General features: G+C 41.2%; 1 protein-coding gene and 1 long non-coding RNA gene across 5 annotated transcripts; one reads left to right on the forward strand and one right to left on the reverse strand.

Moving 5' to 3' along the window:
- The first annotated feature begins 315 nt into the window (after window positions 1-315).
- On the forward strand, window positions 316-6,924 carry LOC118224121 (uncharacterized protein C8orf48-like). Of its 3 annotated transcripts, XM_035411315.1 has the most exons (7): window positions 321-461; window positions 554-619; window positions 1,003-1,278; window positions 1,793-1,936; window positions 3,538-3,767; window positions 4,393-4,545; window positions 5,823-6,924. In XM_035411315.1, exons 3-7 carry the CDS (start codon window positions 1,014-1,016, stop codon window positions 5,931-5,933), a joined length of 903 nt encoding a protein of 300 aa, XP_035267206.1. In that variant the 5' UTR covers window positions 321-461; window positions 554-619; window positions 1,003-1,013; the 3' UTR covers window positions 5,934-6,924. The 3 variants fall into 3 exon arrangements, with proteins under 3 accessions (XP_035267205.1, XP_035267207.1, XP_035267206.1); XM_035411314.1 differs by having other exon boundaries at window positions 316-619; XM_035411316.1 differs by lacking the exon at window positions 554-619 and having other exon boundaries at window positions 318-461.
- A 6-nt stretch (window positions 6,925-6,930) lies between these two features.
- Window positions 6,931-14,061, reverse strand: LOC118224122. Of its 2 annotated transcripts, none has more exons than XR_004764572.1 (2): window positions 13,709-14,061; window positions 6,931-10,513 (listed from the first exon to the last, which is right to left on the reverse strand). It is a non-coding gene; the product is annotated as an uncharacterized LOC118224122 (long non-coding RNA). The 2 variants fall into 2 exon arrangements; XR_004764573.1 differs by having other exon boundaries at window positions 13,578-13,714.
- Window positions 14,062-14,894: the final 833 nt, after the last annotated feature.

The raw sequence follows: 14,894 nt of genomic DNA on the forward strand, positions 1-14,894 counted from the left end.
TCCCAATTTTGATTGTACTTTTGTACCAGATGGGACTTCTAATGAAATATTCAAAAATACATAGGGAAATTAATAGAATATCAAGGACAAGACAACGAAGAAGTTCATCTAAATCTGTGGCTTTTTCATAGTCAGCAAAATAATGAGTAATGTTCAGATTTGAAAAATAAACGTAATTTATTTTAACAAATAAATATACATTCGTATAAACGCAGCCTTTTTAATCTAAAAGTTTTAAGTACATGCGATAATGTGTCCGCAGTGTACGGGACGTGCAAGTAGGAACCGAATTCATAGAGACGATGTGCAATAGACGACTATTTTGCCAGTCGTACAAGAGCTTTCCCGTGGTTTTGTTGTTGTAGCAACGCGTAAATGCAATCACAAAGCTATACAGTTAGCTAACTTAGCAGATGGATAACTAACACAGAACTGTGTGATAACTAGATACAGCCTCACAGGTGAGGTTTTTTAGCTGCCTGTTGATAACCCTGTTGCTTACTAGCTTGCGAATTACTTTTGTGGGAAAAATGTTTTCAATGTTTCATTGTAGGCACTGTAGCTAACCAGCTAGTCTAGGCAAGATAGCTAGCTAGTTTGCTCGGCCACTTCCCTCACGGTAAGCGTTCTTTATAATTATCTTTTGTCAATCAGGTAACTTAGCCACTAGTGAATGCCATTTAGCCATTCGGTTGTTAGTTGGACACCATGGTCCTATAGCAGCCTCGGTTTTTAAGTCGTTAGCATGTCAGATTAACGTTAAATTATAATTCTGTCATTAGCTATAGTCTAACTTAATTATTGCAGGGAGTTCGCTAAAGTAAACTAGCTGACCAGACAGAGACAACCGTGATGTTACACAAGTGTTAGATACGTGATAATAAAATACACATATTTAAAATACAGTTGAACTAATGTAAACAAAGTATAATACATGTTAGCTATCGATACATAAAACTATATGTCAACAAAATTGCTTTCCTCTTTGTTTTCTGTTCGCAGTTTTGGAGGTGATGAAGTTGCCCCGAACGTGGGCACACCACATTATCATGTCCAGTCTTGACCAGAACTCTGGTGGGGGTCAGAATTCACTCTTAAACTATGAGGCCGAATCTTTTGAATCGTGGCCAGGAAGCGAAAGGGCATGTACCTCGTCCCGTTCCCTCGAATCCCAGAGGACGTACTCCTATGGCAGCGACTCATTCCTGTCTTTCGGCGCCACAGAGTTCGATTCCCAGTCGCAAAGCGGAACTACAGCATCCGTTGAAGGATACGAAAGTAGGCGGGTGTTGAACATCTTTCATCTGTAGGGTTTACTGTTACCTCAAATGTAAAGGTCAATAGGAGAGTCATGCTGAAATGTATTGTTTTGAAGGTGTGGAAGCTTTTCCAGAAATAATTAGGCTAGTTAGGCCTGCTTATTCTTCTTGGATTTGCGCTCTCTGCTTGACTGACTAGCACATCATGAATTATTCCAAGCAAACATGGGCAATTTTTTAAAATGTACTTTTTTCGAGTGTCATCTTGTACAAACAACTCATCAATAAAATAACATGGAAATTCTTTTGTTGGATATGTGGAATTGCAATTTGTTTCGTGAAAAGTCCATGAAAAATGGAATTTTTTGTTGCCTTTTATTATTTTATATTTGAGAGACCATTTAAATAAATTGTGCTTCTAACAGCCTCTGTTCATTTATCAGATTAAAACACGGAGATTGAAGCAAACGGCCAAGCCCTTGCCTCACCCTTGTTTTCTTTTTTGGGATGGTTGGGGTGTTTCTTCCTTTCAGACGATGACTTTGAACAGTATGATGAAAAGGAGTCCACGATGGAGGAAGAGCTAAGAGGAAAATGGATGGGGATCCTCAGGACGAAGGTTCCCCCCTCCTCCATTCTTCCCCCGAAGCAGAGATCAAACTGCCGTCTGCACAGAGGTGTGTCATAAGTGGCCTCTGCCAGGGTGCGGGGGAATAGAACAAAGTCGGTTCCTTTCAGATGCCACATCAAAGTGCCCCCTAGCTCTCCTACAGATCTGAAAATGAAAATGAAAAAATGCCCCGTGCATTCTTTCAGCATACTCACAGGCTTCGGAGGTGCGTATGTGGCTGAATGATATACAAAGTCTCTGGGCCTCAATCTGAAAAATCAGTTTTTAAATGTAATCACCACTTTGTATGTTTTCAATGAAATGTATAAATACATACCATTCTTTCTGTTTCTTTCTGAGTTGGGTGGTAGCTAGTTGCCCGTGGAAGAAGTAAATAGTATGTTGTTGGAAAAAGGAGATATAGCCAGATTTCACCTTGAAAAATCTAATGTTATGTTTATTTTTCCCAGAAAAAATTGAAATGTGCTTCATATAAACAGTCATGATTCTCTCTTTAAAAAAGTAAGTCAGTTTGTCTGGAAAACAGATGGCAATGTTGCTCTTTTATTCCAGAGGAATGATGCCAGTATTAGTGTAATGAAAAAATTATGTGTGACCTTTCCATACTTAATGGGAAAGAAATGCTTCCACTTTGTCCGGAATAAAAACAACTGCTATATCAAAGTTTTATCAAATTTACAAGGAGATAATTAAATGCATTGAGTCCAATTTCTATCTTCCTTAGCCAATCAGTAAACACAGGCCTGGCACTAATCCTGTTATGCCTGTAAACATTGCAGCTTCGTGTTCAGGGTACCGACAGACAACAGATTTTTTTTCTCCCTGCAAATGGCTGCTCAGTGCAATGAGGCAGCAAGAGTCCGGCATCATTAAAATGATGGTGGGAGGGGCCACAGATCTAGGCCCATTGTGGTAATAGCAGCTAGGAGGTCTGGCATTTAAAACGTCCCAAAACAAATGCATGCACTGCACACTTTTCCATTATTATTCCTTTACCCACTCTGTCCTCTTTGCCAATTGCTAATCTGTCTCTTCGCAGCAAATTCTTCTTTGGGAAAGAAAAGACTAGCATACCTGCACAGCCAGCCACTGCTTGTTTTCACTGTGCGGTGTTCTATGAGCTGTATAGTCATTACACCAGATGACTGCACAAGACTCCAGGCACCCAGTCAACCAGAAGAGCCCCTATAGTTTCAGAAGCCCCTCCCCCCCTTGGCCTGGGCAATAGGATGTAATCGAAACTCGACGGTAGCAGGCGTACATCGGCACTTTGATTCTTGACAAGCGACAAGTTTTTTTGTTTTTTTTTGCATATTAAAATTTTTGCATGATTATAATGATTACAAGATGTAATAAAGTGGTGTCTGACTCTGGTGCAGTGTTAAAAATGGCAGAAGCAAGAAACCAGCTGTGATGTTTGACACTGGACACAGTGTTGGGCACTGAACATGGAGAGAAAGCTCAAGTGTTGGTCGCTTCTGACACAGGTGTAATGTTTGAGAGATAGCGAGAGGAGAGCTTAAAGCGTCATGTGATTCTGACTCTGGTTCAGTGTATAACAGTGAGAGGAGGGCTTAGGCGCTCCCGTTCGATCGGTGCCTGCGCTACAGACAGAGCTGTCAGGCCGTTGCCTTGTTGCCGGTGCAGGCGGCGAGAAGCTGTGCCCGGAAGAGCGTGCGGCTTTAAAGGCCTTTTGCCAGGAGAAGATTAGACGAGCGCGGTCGCCGCGGCGGACGGGCCCCCCCGCCGGGCGGACGCAGCCGAGCGGGCAGACGGCGCCCCGTGCGGAGATGGCAGAGCCACAGGGCGCCGGCCCGGTGCCAACGCGCTTCGTGTCGGCGCTGCGGCTGAAAAGTTTCACCGAGGAGATGAGAAAGGTAACCGCCTTGTTTCTGTGTGCAATTACACAGGGAGGGGCTGGACCCCTCCCGATCCACATTCAGGGTCAAAACTCACTTTCTTACAGTCCGAGCAAATAGTCCTAGAGAAAATAATATGCTAGCCCTTGTTAAACTAAAAAAAAAAAAACGGAGAAAACCGTGATAAATGGAGACAGAGGCAGTCTGGATGTGTTCTGTGCGTTTTAATGTAATTCCATCGTAGATCCACTTCATTAAACGTAGAGGGCACCGGTCCAAATTCAATTAACTCAGAGAAAATAACAAAGCCCATTCAATAAATTAAATCTTTGGAAAGATCTTATGTTTTAATTTGATTCAGCACCTCATTAGGGCTGAATCAATATGAAACATTTTTAAAAATCGACTTTTCCCTTTGTTATTTATTCCGCGAAGTAGCTGTTGAGCTTTTGTTTGCCGGCAAGTGCTCAGAACTTAATTAAAACCGGGAACATTAATAACTCCAAACAAGGTAACGAGCATCGATGAGGTCGGTCTTGCAAAGGTATCTTGAGAGTTTATTTTGCGGTGTGTGTTTACTCTGGCGTGTGTGCGTGTGTGTATGTGCGTGTACACGCGTGTTGGGCGGCTGCGTCTGCAACAGGCCGTCGGGACTGAGCTGCACCAGCCCTCTCGCTGCGGACCCTGTCGGGAGAGCCTGGCCAGGTTGGCCGAGGACACCTTCCTCCGGAGGAAGAAGAGCCAGCTGGAGTCTGGGCTGCTGCAGGACCGACTGCAGGCCCACCTACTGGAGAAGGTACACACACACTCCTCTGTCCCAGTGTTCACACTGCCTCATTTCAGAGCGGAGAGAGCAAACGGGAGACACAAGCACTCCCCTGTTTCAGCCCCGAGAAAACATGCATGCTCCCTGAGAGAGAGAGAGAGAGAGAGAGAGAGAGAGAGACATATGCACTCTTCCCTGTAGTCCTGAGAAAACATGCATACTCCCTGAGAGAGAGTGGGGGAGAGAGAGCGAGAGAGAGAGAGTGAGAGAGATACACTCTTCCCTGGTTCATTCTATGGAGTCACAGGGAAGAAGCAAACTCTCCCAGGCCACTCTAGAAAGGGAGCTCTTATCAAAGTTTCAAGGGACGAATGGCACATCGAGAGTAGAATATCTCTGTAAGCGTAAATTGGATCTCAACAAAAAAACATTTTCAACATATAAAAATGGCAAGTTACTCAGGCATGCACAGCACTGTCTATAAGTCAATAATTTAGACTTGCAAAATCTAGGCTTGCTGTTAAAAGTATTGATATTAAAATGAGGCCAAGTTTCAACGAACAATATTGGCTAATTAATTTGTGTGAACTATGATAGCCAATATTGTTTCTTGTAACTTGGCCTCATTTCGAGAGTAACAAATATTAAGATATTACTTCCATAACTCAGTGCTGTCTCATCTTAGTATTACATATTGTGTGCCGGTAGCACGTGTAACTGTTTATGTGTGTTTTCACTAATGCAACTGGCTTTTAACATCATCGCATTGACATTGCATCTACTTTAGAAACTGTTCCTGTGACCAGCTACGATAATATTATAATCGTGGTTAATGGTCAAGATTGTGATATTTTTTAACAGTATCTGTTCAGATACCTGATGTCTGAAAATGCACCTTTTGTGGGTTGCATTTCAGCGCTCAGGGAAGTGATTAAAGGAACGGCATAGCACAATGCCAAAGCAGTCTAACGTGGCTTTGCCTTTTCAGCATAAATAGTCAGCGCTGAGCGACTTTGTACCTTTCCCTGCTGCTCAGTGAAGGAAGAATGAACAAATTAATACTTTGCTGTACGTCTTATAATACCTCGTATGCATGACAATATTGATTGTAATATTAAACTGCTAAATTAAAGCTTTTCTTAGTACTGTTGCCAAAATAAATTTCATGTTTGACATAATAAAAATGTTTTGTGCAATGGTCTGCATTTTGGGCATAGTGAAACAGAAACGGTATATGCCGTATGTAAAGACATTGAAAAGGGGCTGGAAAAAGGCAGTAAGTATGCTTCTGTTTCTGAAAACTACAGGACACCATATGCCTGGTTGGAGAACTACTGGGTGACATTTCAAAAACATCTGATGACCCCAGCAAGATCTGGCAAGAGTTCATGACAAATGGATCCTGGTCCCCGCAGTGAAGTAATGGAGGGCTTTCCCCTTATCTTACAGCAGCAGTGTGTGCCTCCCAAAACAACCAGCACTATAATTATGTATGCCAGCGCATCCCTTTGCAGTGTGCTGCCACAGAAGGAGGCAGGATGTAAAGCCTGGTGTTTTTCATTATCCTCACACACACAGGTTCCTGCTGCTAAACAATGAGTCTGGTCGCTTTAAGCGCCCAGGGGCCCATCTAGTGAGATATATCCCGCGATATTGCAGATAGCATTCGTGCGCTTGACATCAGCATAATGGCTCAGGTAATTGCCTCTCTCGCAATAACCCAAAAACAGAATCTTGCTGTTCTTCCTTCGGGCTCCTCATGCAAGTCTGATTATACATTTGGAGGACAGTTTTATTTTGTGGCGAACGGCTACATGAAAGGTAATTACCTAGGGAGCTCATCGCAGAGAGGAGAGAGTACCTTTCTGTTTCTGCGTGTTGTAAGGGGGCTGAATGAGAATGAGGACAATGGATGCATCTGACGTAGTCCAGGACCAAAAGCATGCTGTACTTTCCCATTACAAACTCTCAGAGAAGACTGTTAAAAATGGCCATATACCTCACTTTGTAGCTGACCTAAAGCCAAGGCAAACAGCTTTAAAAAAAAAAGAAAAAGAAAATCTCACCACAGTGCTCTTTTTCCTTAATATTAGCTAGTGGATAGAAGTAGGTACTAAATGCTTTTGGTTTCATTGTGGACACAGTGCACTGTATTTAAGACTGGATGTGTGTTGCGTGCATCAGGCAGATAATGGGAATCTGTACAGTGCTAGCACATACAGCATGACTTCACCTGTGGAGTGTAATGGAGCTATGAAAAGTAAAGGCAAACATTGCAAGACTGCTGTTTCAGATTGATCCTGTTTGAGTACAGGATGGCTTAGCGACTGTTAAGAAAGGTTTGTAAATTTGAACATATATTGTACATAACCATTTTTTTGATAACTACAGAATAAAAAACTGACTGGAGAACTGTGAGATTTGGTGCTTTTATTGTCTTAACACATTTAAAACTGTAGCGCTTTAATAGTTCTGTTTTTGCCAGTTTAAAAGAGGCACACAGACTCTTGAAGGACATAACTACACACCCTTCGGTAAACTGCCAGTGCTGTTGGCTAATAATGGAAACAAGCATCAATAAAGCCAAAAATAAATTTCTTGAATACCATTAAACTGCAAACACCAGTAATAAATGTTACATTTCCGTAATGAATAAACCATTAACATTCTGTTAATTGATAATTGCATCCGTATCTACTCACCATTTATAAATGAAACATGGAAAGCCTCTTTGCTGTTCCTTTAATAAAAGCAGTTGGAAAGGAGGGGTGTGGCATCTTTAAGTTTATCACCCCATAAAGTTCCATAAAATACCATTAATAAACATGTGGGGAAGGATGCAGCACTACCTCACCGTTTATTTGTAGAGAAACTAACGAGAAACAGGGCCTGTTTTTACCTTTCTACTCAGAACAGGAAGGCAGTACATTTTTAGAAGCATAAATATAAAAACATAATTATATTTGTCCTGGTCATAAGTATGAGTTGTCATCAGTAAACGGGAAGAAATTCTATTGTCCATTTTCAGCACATAAGGTAGTATTTTTACGGAATTAAGAGAAAACTGAGGAAAAGTGCATCTTTTATGACCGAAAAATGGCAAGCAAGTAGTATATACATGTTCACATTAGTGTCAAAGTTAACAAAAATCAGTACAAGGGAAGGATTACGAATACTGTCCACTCCTTCTATATAAGTATATTATGCATTGTTCACAAAACATCCCTGCAAATTCAGCACTATTTTGGACATGTATGTCATGGTAAGATTTTTATTTCTCCTTTTGTGCTGATTGTTTCCGATACAAAATCCACACACAGTATGCAGAAGCTATAGAAGCTATCGATTTGGCCACTACCTCGATAAGAGCTTCATAATGTGTACGTAACACCTTCCTGAGCCTAGTCTTACAAACTGTATATAAGCAAGTGTGTTTCACAGCACCCCAGAGACTCACATTTTCCTGTTTGGTTCTGTACATGACACACTATGTTACTGTACACATACATCAGCCATGTTATTTCCGCTTATTTAATGCTTCATAAATGAGCCACTTCATACTCAGGAAGGTGCTATGTGTGCTATATGAAGGTGTTCTCAATTAAAAGAAATGTGACTTTTTCTGCATGTGTGTGCACTTCTGAAGTGGGAATTGTGGACAGTTTTGTGTATTACAGTGGGCTGCCGGTCCAAGTCTACTTTGTGATATGTTTAATAACTTATAAAATATTAAATATATCAGAGCAGCTATGCCAACTGGTACAGCGAATGGTGAAGGCGTGAACAAGCGTGGAATCTCGCAGCCTTGCCACTGCCCGGTTAAAACTGGGCTATTTCATTAAGCAGCTCTGACCAGGAGACCAGTGACTGGAAACCAACTGTCAGTCAGCGAGTCACGTGCTTCTCCTCAAATGGGCCCTAGCTATCCAGTAGCATGCTGTGTGGCTGACAGTGAGGGACACTGCCGCTGTCTTGGACACGAGTGTATTGGAGGAGTGCACATATTTCTATAATACATTTGCCAATTCCAAATCAGAGACATAGGAGGAGAAAGTAGGAAAAGTCCATCAAAAATACTTAGCATAATAGTAATGTGTGAGATGTGTTGTGAAGTGCAAAGAAAGGTGAAATGCCAGGTTTCCTCTTATACTTACACAGTATAAGCAGTATCCACAGTTCAGCGAGTCCACTGTAGCAGTGCTTTAGAAAAGCAAATATCTCACAGCTGATTTCTGATGACTTTTTGGACTTGCTGATCATAAAGAAGGATTTAGACGAGGATATTCTTCTCCTGAGTACATAGCAGGAACCAGTCTGAAAATTTTATCAGTTACTTCCATCAGTAATGCTTGTTAATGGACAAGAAAATGAAGAAAAATACATAAGTTGCAGTTTTTCTCAGTGAAGAAGAGCAGGTTACAAATCCTGCAGAAAACTACTGATAGTGATATTATTTATGAGCTGTTATTTACACAGAACCTGGAGTTTCATACACTGCCTAGGGACACAAAGCCATATTATTATGTTAATATTGATATAATATATAAATAGCAATATTTTTTTCAATTTGTGTGCTGCTTAAACTGATGAACCCTATGATAGTTTTTTCTCTTCCTTTTTCCTGATTGAGGTGACTAGGTATGGGATGGGTGTGATGGGACAATATCATTGTATTAAACCCTACACTGTATTCTGCATGTGTCTGATTGTAATGGAAAACGTTCAATATAGATATATTCTTAAAAAGAAAGAGACATTTTTGAACTTAATCAGTGTTTTAGAATGTGGCCTTCACCAGGGATTTCAATATTTCAGTTATATAAAACATATTTAAATTTTTGAACTCACCCCAATGCAAAAAACAACCTCACTATTGTCTACGCTAAATAAAACCTTCTTCAATTAGCTCAGCTATGTTGATTAATGTATGTTTTCTCTTTTTATGTATGAGTGCTTCAGAAAAATAGGTATTCTCTTAGACCTTGACTAGTGTCAACATCCAGGATGAATCGTCATCCATTTTGTTGTGTCCCTGCATTCTTTGAGACAGCTGACTGTTAACAGGAAGTGCATTCCTTATGTACATTCCTACCCGCCCCAGAGGAAAGACGCTCAAGCTCTCAGCGAGGATCCCCCGCCTGGTCTCTCAGCGCCTCCGCTGCGATCACTCTCATACTCTGCCTGCGCTCTCCTGAGCTTCCTGCTGTGAAGCTGCCATTTGTGGCAGTGGAAAGTCACCAGCGACGCAAGGATCACGGCGCAGCCTAGAGCCAGCACAACCATCAAAGCGATGATGGATGAGGACGAGTCCTCGTGGTGTCTGGGAACAACCGCCTCGGTGAGGTCGGTCAAGGAGACACCCGTCCGGGTGCCATTGGTTGCCAGGGATACGGGCAAAGAGCCACCTTGTATTTTGAGCCTCATTGATATATTTTTTTTTTCAGGGATCAGGCAGTGTAGCAGAGGTAAGCCACACAATGACGCCGATACGTCAAAGGACAAAATACACGTCACGGTTTTGTCCTTCCTTCCACTTGACTAAAAATGGCGGTAGACGAACCCCTGCAAGGTCACCCCGGGCCCAGGCCGCTTGATTGGCAAATCAGAGGTTTTCCCCCTTTACCGAAGCTCTCCCTGCATGCACCTTAAGCCCTTGCATCAGTCTTGTGCGATTCTTACAGGCAGAACCACACTGGCCGCTTTCAAAATGAACTTCAAATGAGATTTGGGTCTTGGCAGAGGGCCAGTCCTGCTGTTATTAAATCCTGAGTAATAAGAGTCACAGGAGCTTTATTAGAACAATGGTCCACTTTTTCTCCTCCTGGTTGTCAGCCTTTCTTCCTTCCCCCTGCTTATTTCTCCGCTGCTGCGGAAGTGTCTCGCGTGCCTTAGAGATGAACTTCCCCCTTCACGTTCCCACTGGGATCTCGGTGCGAGGCTCCATCTGAATTAGCAGGAGGTCCCATGAGCCGCTGGTGCTGGGAGCAGGTGGAAAGACCTAGGATGTGGGTCAGAAAAATAGAGCAGGTCATTAAATCCACGCTGGATTTCATTCATCCCCAAGGTGTTAAATTAGCCCTCGTCGTTGAGACGAGGTGGAAGAGATGGACGAGTCAAGAACTGCATTGATCTCATCCTGTTTGCTGCACTGTTCCTGGTGCAAGGCCGGTTGATTTAATGAAAGCCACTAATGATATTCATGCCCTTGTGTTTAATAAAGAACTCGTCTTGGAGCAGACAGCTGGAATACAACGTGCCAGTGCCTGGAGTACACGCACGTACAAGCGGACCCAAACGCATACAAATGCTCATGCACACACATACACACACACACCCACACACACACACTATCAGACTCATATTCACACATAACGCACACCACACCCACAAATACAAACTAATAAACATCTTTTTTTAATAAAAAAAATTTTTTGTCTGTTTTTCAAACAGTATCTAGCCAGGGGAGCAGCATTTGTGAATACAAATACACATGACAATATTAAAAACAGGAAGACAGTGAGCAAACGATATTACAACCAATCAAACAAGCATTAAGCTGTGGTGTCTCAGGTGCATAGATGAGCATGCACATGCACACTCACTGCAGATGATGTGCAATATGGGCTCTTCCAAGCTTCTTGTATGCATCTCATCTCTCCCGTGTCACTGTATTTCACTCTGATATGGAAACTGTTCAAATGTATCCCAGCTTTATCTGGATTTATTGTATATTTTATTGGATTTCTTCACCACACAGAAGCACGCTGTAATGTATCTACCTGTGTAATGTAATTGTGTTGTAATAAATGAAACCAAACCATGAGAACTGGTGTTTGTCCTTCATGGTACTTTTCAAACCAACATGGTATGTGTCCTTCGTGGTACTTTTCAAACCAACAGCAAAACCATTTCCCCTTTATGTCAATATAGGTGCTGTTCATCACCAAACACCATATGAACTCATATTACTCAAAGTTTACTGCTAAATTTTTATTTGGAACCAGGAAGGCCAAAGTGCCAGAACTTTGCTTTTTCTTTATTAGACAGGGACAAAGGGGCTTATCTGCAATGTAACAAAGCAAAGTTCTGTGACAATACTACCAGGAGCACTGGAAATGATTACTTTTTCCAGGAGTTAAGATTCCGGTTTTTGTTAGCTTGTCAACTACAACAAATTGGATATTTTTATGTATACCCTCATGAGCAAAACAGAAAGCGTCATACATGGATGCTTGGACATCTGGTGCTTCCTATAAGACCATCTGGTCTCTCTCCACCCCTCCCAATCTGATACTCAATCAGTACGCTGCTGCCAGTTACCTTGTCTTCATGTTGTCTTACAGCCCTTTTGTAGTTCCTTTCGCATTTGCATTAGAGAGCAGTAGCCAGCTTAAGTTGTGCTGTCTGGTATATGCCAAATGGAACCTTATTAAACCCTTGAGTGCTCAGCAGAAGTGGTCTACTGAAGGAGCTGAGCTGACTTTTGTAATATGACACTGGGCTGTAAGTGTTCATACCCTTGAGCTGAAAGCGCAAAGGACAATGGGATTGCATTGGTGGCACGTGAAACATTTGTTTGTTTGAGGGGGGAAAATGAAAGCCACAGAGTGAAGACAATTCGGAAGGATCAGTGAACAGGTTAAGATGAGTGATTTACTGCAAGTTTCCACAGATAAGGGATTTTTTTTATGTGCATCAAGTGACTTCTACCTATGCACAAATCATACTAGACCAATTTAAAACATCCAAAGTAAAGCCAGTCAGACAGCAAGGAAGTGCCAGCTAATTTCAATACAATTAAGTTTATCGTGGTACAAATGTATTATAACATTTTAAGTCAGTGCCTATTAAAAAAATAAACATTCATGCTCTTGAAATTACTGATTGTCCATTTTCCTCATTGTGTCTCATTAATAATTCATACTTTTCCCCATAGATGCAATTTTTATTATGGAGTTATAATTACATTAACTGTCTTTGCTGAATACATAAATGAAAACACTCATAATATGCAATATCTATAATTTTATATTATTCATGTGTTGGCTCATTTATAATTCATAAGTCATTTTGATGCACATAAAAATAGCAATATTTCTTTCTCTGTCAATCTTAAGCAAGGCAAATAATAACAGAAGCAGCAGAGGCAGACTTGCTGTACTGGCTTTTCAAGTGAATGTAAGGAAGCATCCCATTGGCCAGTACAAGCTCAATCACAAAGAGTAATAACATGACAACAAAAGTCATTCCACTAAATTACAGTGTGGAAGCCCAGTAACTTTACAATGAGACTTGCAGCAATATATTCATTTTGTTATTTATGTATTTATTGTTATTGGGATGCCCAATATTCAAGTTTCAAAACTACATTTTGAAAATCTATTTACCAGTTAACGCCTCTGGCACTTTTCTCAGTGCACTTATGACATTGCCAAATTGAGAAGCTCCCATTAAAAGCAAAGCTATTATAAAGTTTTGGAATAAAGATTCTTGGTTTTTTCTAAATGGAACAAAATTTGATTCTAATGACACAACTTACAATAATTATCCTTTTTTGGAATCTCTGAGCTTTTTTAAACTTGCCCATCCCCTTAAAAAGGTGATTAATCCTATATATATATATATATATATATATATATATATATATATATATATATATATATATGAATATATGAATCCTCTGGTCATGTATGAATAATTCAGAATATTAAAAAGCATTCAACATTACATATTTCAGAATTTCACTAAAATCATTGTTTTTGGTCATAACCAGTAACTACCATAATGTTATTGCATAAGTATATATTAACCATGACCATTCATAAAGTTGTTCTCCTCACAAATTAATCTATTTTGACTTTAGAACCCAAGGCAATGGTAGCTTCCAGCACTGACAATGCTCACCGATTTTGCAGTACAGTTTTGCATCAACCGACACAGAAACCCTACGCTCTACTGAGTTAAATAACTGTGTGATTACAGGGATACCACAAAAGGGTAAACACAGAAAATATGGGCTAATATATGCAAAGCAAAATAGTAAATAAACAAGAAAAACTCACTGGACGCATTCAGGTTATTACGCTCAGCCGGCTGAAACAGCTGTAGCACAGACCCTGTCCCCTGAGCAGGAACACGAGCAGCGCCTTCTCTCCGGCTGTCTTCGTTTGCAGGAGAAACTGCGGAGACGTACCTGAGACACAGCCGCTGTAGCCCAGGCAGGAGGAGGAGGAGTGCGCTGCACACGGCATCCGAGAGGCTGCAGGGGGGAAGAGGGATCTCTGAAGTGAGGGAGAGAGCCGGCGTTTCTCCAGTGGCGTGAGGGAGGCTGGGCTTTATTACATCAGGATGCTGCTGAATAGGATTGTTGTCTCTATCTGCGGTTGGAGCAACTGAATCTCCCCTATTCTCTCTCTCTCTATCTCTCTCTCTCTGTCTCTCTCTCTCTCTCTCTCTAGTGCTTGCTCTATCCGTGATTGTCCAATCACCCTCCTTCCTCTCCTCTCTCTGCCTCACTCCCACCCATCCTCCTTTCTTTCGTCCTCTAGCTGAAGTCTGCTTCTTCAGTCTTTTCAGCATTTTTGGGGGCATTGAGCATATTCCGGTAGCCTAGTGTTTTTAAAAATAAAACTGGGTCATTTTCACCGCAAACTATGTCCTCCCACAAACTGTTAAACATTCCTCACTTGAAGATGAGCTGGAAATGTGGGCTTCAGAGACTGTTTTCTCTTGTGTTTTTAACACATATTATAAAAATGAAAGTAGCTTGCAATCAACACTACACATGCTCCTGAGTTTGAGCCCTTTGCCATTGTTCCCTTGAGCAAGGACCTAGTCTTGCTTCAGTAAATATTCAGCTGTTTAAATGGATTACATGTAAATATAAGTTGTGCATGTCACATTAGGAAAGGGCTTTTGCTAAGGAAAATTAATTATGTACTCAGCAAGTCTGATAAGTCTACCTAGAGCCCTGCTGTCCCTTCTTGGCTCAGGGGCATAAGCAAGGCTTTAGTTTGTGTGTAAAATAAGACATTCCATTAATTACAGCTTTTCAAATGTGAACACCCACTCAATCTTACAGATCAGCATAAGAGGCCTTCCCCTGAAAAGTACACTCTGTAGATGCTGCAGTTGTACTATTCTGACCACCCACAGATAAAAATAGATTGATATAGCAGGGCCGTATATTTTTATAAATATTGCCAATACTACACTAACACAGTGTCAGGAACCGTATTGTGGCTATGCTGCTTTGAATTCCAATAGTGCTGAAATGATCTTTTCTTCTGACGGGAAGAGGGATGTGTTCATGTACAAAGGAAATGAACACCCCTCCCACAGAAAAAAGGCAGCAGAAATCCCAAAATCTTTGTACAAAA

The sequence above is a fragment of the Anguilla anguilla genome, chromosome 3, assembly GCF_013347855.1.
Source record: "Anguilla anguilla isolate fAngAng1 chromosome 3, fAngAng1.pri, whole genome shotgun sequence".
Lineage (NCBI taxonomy): Eukaryota > Metazoa > Chordata > Actinopteri > Anguilliformes > Anguillidae > Anguilla > Anguilla anguilla.